This window comes from Epinephelus moara, chromosome 3, assembly GCF_006386435.1.
Source record: "Epinephelus moara isolate mb chromosome 3, YSFRI_EMoa_1.0, whole genome shotgun sequence".
Lineage (NCBI taxonomy): Eukaryota > Metazoa > Chordata > Actinopteri > Perciformes > Serranidae > Epinephelus > Epinephelus moara.
This window is the reverse complement of record NC_065508.1, coordinates 41,149,610-41,150,642: the sequence shown is the minus strand read 5'-3', so window position 1 is coordinate 41,150,642 and position 1,033 is coordinate 41,149,610. Positions and strand designations below refer to the sequence as shown.

The 1,033-nt window shown below is 44.3% G+C and overlaps 1 protein-coding gene across 1 annotated transcript in view; it reads right to left on the bottom strand.

Annotated features, from left to right (window-relative positions):
* The window catches only part of wscd1b (WSC domain containing 1b), a 209,484-nt gene that overhangs the window by 105,682 nt on the left and 102,769 nt on the right, over positions 1 to 1,033 (bottom strand). The window contains exon 5 of the mRNA XM_050036605.1: positions 716 to 894. Within this exon, the coding sequence (XP_049892562.1) occupies positions 716 to 894 (179 nt within the window). The remainder of the gene's footprint in view (positions 1 to 715; positions 895 to 1,033) is intronic.

Here is a 1,033-nt window from a genome sequence, read left to right as displayed (position 1 = left end):
GAGAGAGAGAGAGGGAAAGAAGAGAAAGACAAAGGTGGGTGTGGTGATCAAGGAGCCGTTTGGCCTACAAAACAAAATGGCTTACAACAGAAAGCTACCAAAATGGCCGAATTAAGGCTGCTTCAGTTTTCGGGGGAAGTGTTTGTCTGACCGTATGGTCAGGACAAAGACAAAAGAAAAGAAGCGGGAGCTTTGAAATGCCTGTTTGGGTGTAGCTCTGTTGAAAGCCTGTTTATTAATGAGTCTATGTCAATGTGACGTGTGTTGCAAACGGTCTGGATTAGTGCAGAGATTGTTTAGTTGTGTGCAAGAATCTGTTTGTGAACAGTATTAGCAAACTAAACACTTAGCTTTGACGAAGTCAACTAATCAATTACCTAATTGCCAACAATCACAACAATAACTCAATGAACAGCATCAAATCACATACAACAAGTTAAACAGTCTTGCTTAGCCTGTAAAGCTGTGATAAGCTATGCCCAGTTGTTACATTACCAATCCTTGAATGGATGGGGGGAAGAGTCACTTGGTGGTGTGCTGCTTTTGTTAGCCGGCAGAAGAAGGCTGGGAAGGTGTGGTTTCAGCTGCAGTCTTTGTTGTATCCTTTGTTCCGAAGGTTCTGATCCGAGGAGGCTGGTCGCTCGGGGTCCTTGCAGAGTTAGATGCTGGGTGCTAACTCACTTAGTTCCTTGTTGCTGGAAAGCCAGTTGCAAACCTTGTGTTTGCAACTCTACCTTTCTGTTTCAGGTCAGAGAGTCTGTGATCAATTGCCCTCCCTTTAGTGGTCTGGGCCTCTGGGCTGTTCCAAGCCCAGCCGGGGAGAGGTGTTAGCTGTTCAACAGCTGGAGCAAGAAGAGGAAGTTCTGTGGAAGGGAGCAGATCTTGTACAGATGCCTGTGACATCACAGAGTCACATGTCACAGGCTACTTAAGGAGGTCTTACCTTTAGTTAACACTCATATATTAGATATGATCAATATATCCTTATTAACAGGCTATGTACCACAGTCTTTTAAGGTAGCTGTAATTAAAC